Source organism: Chaetura pelagica, unplaced genomic scaffold (assembly GCF_000747805.2).
Source record: "Chaetura pelagica isolate M959 unplaced genomic scaffold, ChaPel_1.0 scaffold471, whole genome shotgun sequence".
NCBI lineage: Eukaryota > Metazoa > Chordata > Aves > Apodiformes > Apodidae > Chaetura > Chaetura pelagica.
Genome location: NW_009952430.1, coordinates 2,729,426 through 2,731,761, shown reverse-complemented (window position 1 = coordinate 2,731,761; position 2,336 = coordinate 2,729,426). Strand labels below are relative to the sequence as shown.

The 2,336-nt window shown below is 53.8% G+C and overlaps 1 protein-coding gene across 1 annotated transcript in view; it reads left to right on the top strand.

Annotated features, from left to right (window-relative positions):
- The first annotated feature begins 106 nt into the window (after nucleotides 1–106).
- The window catches only part of CFAP52 (cilia and flagella associated protein 52), a 48,215-nt gene continuing 45,985 nt past the window's right edge, over nucleotides 107–2,336 (top strand). Inside the window, exon 1 of the mRNA XM_010008268.1 lies at nucleotides 107–125. Coding sequence (XP_010006570.1) covers nucleotides 107–125 — 19 coding nt within the window. The remainder of the gene's footprint in view (nucleotides 126–2,336) is intronic.

Genomic DNA, 2,336 nt, shown 5'->3' with positions numbered 1-2,336 from the left:
CTGGCCCAGCCTGGCTGCTGCAGCCTCTGCCAGCCGCACCACGGGCAGCTCCACTCGCCATCCTCCCCTCCCTGCCAGCCATGTGGTGCTGTGGAGAGAGGGCAACATGGTGCCAGAACGGGAATGTGGGTGCTGCCTTCAGGAATGCTTGAGGTCCCCTCCCACAGTTTAGACTCAGCCCACTCCACCCAGTCTGTTCCAGTTTAGGATGCTGGAGGGCAGGTGAGCCAGTTCGGTGATTCTCACACCTCTCTGGCCTATTTATGGCTTGAGGCCAAAGAGCAACCCAGCAGTACCACAGCACAGGCACACTTGGTAGGAATTTTGAGCCCAATACCAAGGTACATAGCTCACCAGAAACAGCCTCAGCCTCCACTTCTCTGTGGTCCCGGTCCCACCCTTCAAGCCACACACAATTGTGTAGCCTCTGTGGGTTGCCAGGACTCTCCCAGGATCACCCACTGAACACCATGCAGCACAATTCAAGAGTCCATGGTTGAAACTGCTGAGTGATAAGCAAAATTCTGTCTGGTGTTCATACACCAGCAGCCAACAAGACTCCCCTGCTGGGCCCCTGCCTTGTCAGCTCTGCATTCAACTGAACATCTACAGCCACCACAAAGGGCAGGAGCCTTAACCAACGTGCCCCAGCTACCAGGGCAGGACAACAGGAGATATGCCATTTTAAAACACAGCATGTGAACATGTACGTGTAGCTCAGGCAGGCAAGGCAACCCTGGCAGGAGGGCTGTAAACCACAGAGATATCATTCAGGATGCAGGAGAACCTCTTTCATGTCCAAACACACTTTTCACCTTCTCCTGCAGCGTGGTTGTGTGGGATGTTGGGAAGAGAGAGGCTGTCTGCGGGCAGTGCCACCCTCCTGGTGTGCTCCAGCTCCAGAGATGAGATGTTTGTTACATCTGGAAACCAAGCTTTTGTTTAGATGATAGGAGCAAGGGAAAGAATTCATGTTCAGGAACAGGGAGTAATTTGCATCTGGACAAGTCACTCCCATGGCCTCCCAGGTGGATAATGCTCTAATGTGAACTCTGTAATACTGACCCAACTGACAAGTTGGACTTGAGTTGCCAGCAGCAGGAGCACCTTTTGTAGGTTTTTTTTGCTGTTGTTTTTTTTGTTGTTGGAAAACAAATGCCTACAATTTGAGAACACTGTAGACAAGGGGAGATTGTGCCCCGTGCAATGCTGGATGTGCCTCTAGAATTAATTTCTGTCCAGGGAAGCTGAAATTTTGAGAAGACTGCAGCAGCCACTTCCGTGAGAACAAAGTTGAGAAAACAGTTGGGTATAGTCTGTGGCCAGCCATGGTATGCAGGTTCCAGAGTCATCAAAGTCCCTAGCAGTCTTAAGCTGGCTAGGTCCTAGGGCTGGCAGGAGCAAAGGCCAGGGCATCTGACCCAAGCTGGCCAACAGAACTGTCCATTCCTTTGGCCACACCATAAACACTCACTATACATCAGGAAGTTTGCTGGGGGTGGGCAGTTCATCAGCAGCTACCATCTCTGGAGAGTCCTGTCTGTGGCTCTGCCCCAGGCCTGCTGCCCAGTTGGCAGGGACTGTCCTGCTCACTGGAGCTGTGGTGCTCGGTGTTGGGCATCTGCTGCTTGGAGCACGCAGGTTGAGACCTCTGTATGAGCTGGACAAACGCTTTCTGCTTCATGTGAGGATTGGGATCTACTGCTGTTCTTTACTATTATTTTATTAAAGCTGTTTCCATTATAACACACGGGTCTCCTTTTTCTGATTCCTCTTCTTGAGTGGGGAGGAATCATGGGGTGATAGAACCACTGCTCGTATCATGCTTTGATACGAAGCCTCATTCGGCCGATCGAGGAGCACATGGTTCATCCCTCAGGGTGTGCAGCAGGAACACAAGACCTGGACATCTAAATCCAGTGTTTCTTACGTGGCCACACCAGCACCATTCGCCTGGCCCTGTCCAGGAAAGGGGAACATGTGGCATCTACACAAGTCCCATGGCCTCACAGGTGCCTAATGCTCTAACTCTGTGTAAAACTGATATATCTACTGCTCTGGCTTTGCCCCCTTCTGCTTTGCACCTCAGGCAGTGGGATTTCACACACTTGGCTGTCCCACCGTGAGGGCGGTCAGAGGACTGGCCTGCTCGGTCAACAGCCCGTTACTGGTGTCACTGGGAGGCCAGGACAGCAGCAGGCGGTGGTTTTGCTTCTTGGCACAAAAGGCTGAGGGGCCACGGGCCCGTCCCTCAGCGCCCCGGCCCGGCCGGTCCCTCAGGCGGGCCCCGCAGCCCGCAGCCCGCACCCCGCTCCCGCCGCGGGCAGCGCCCCCTG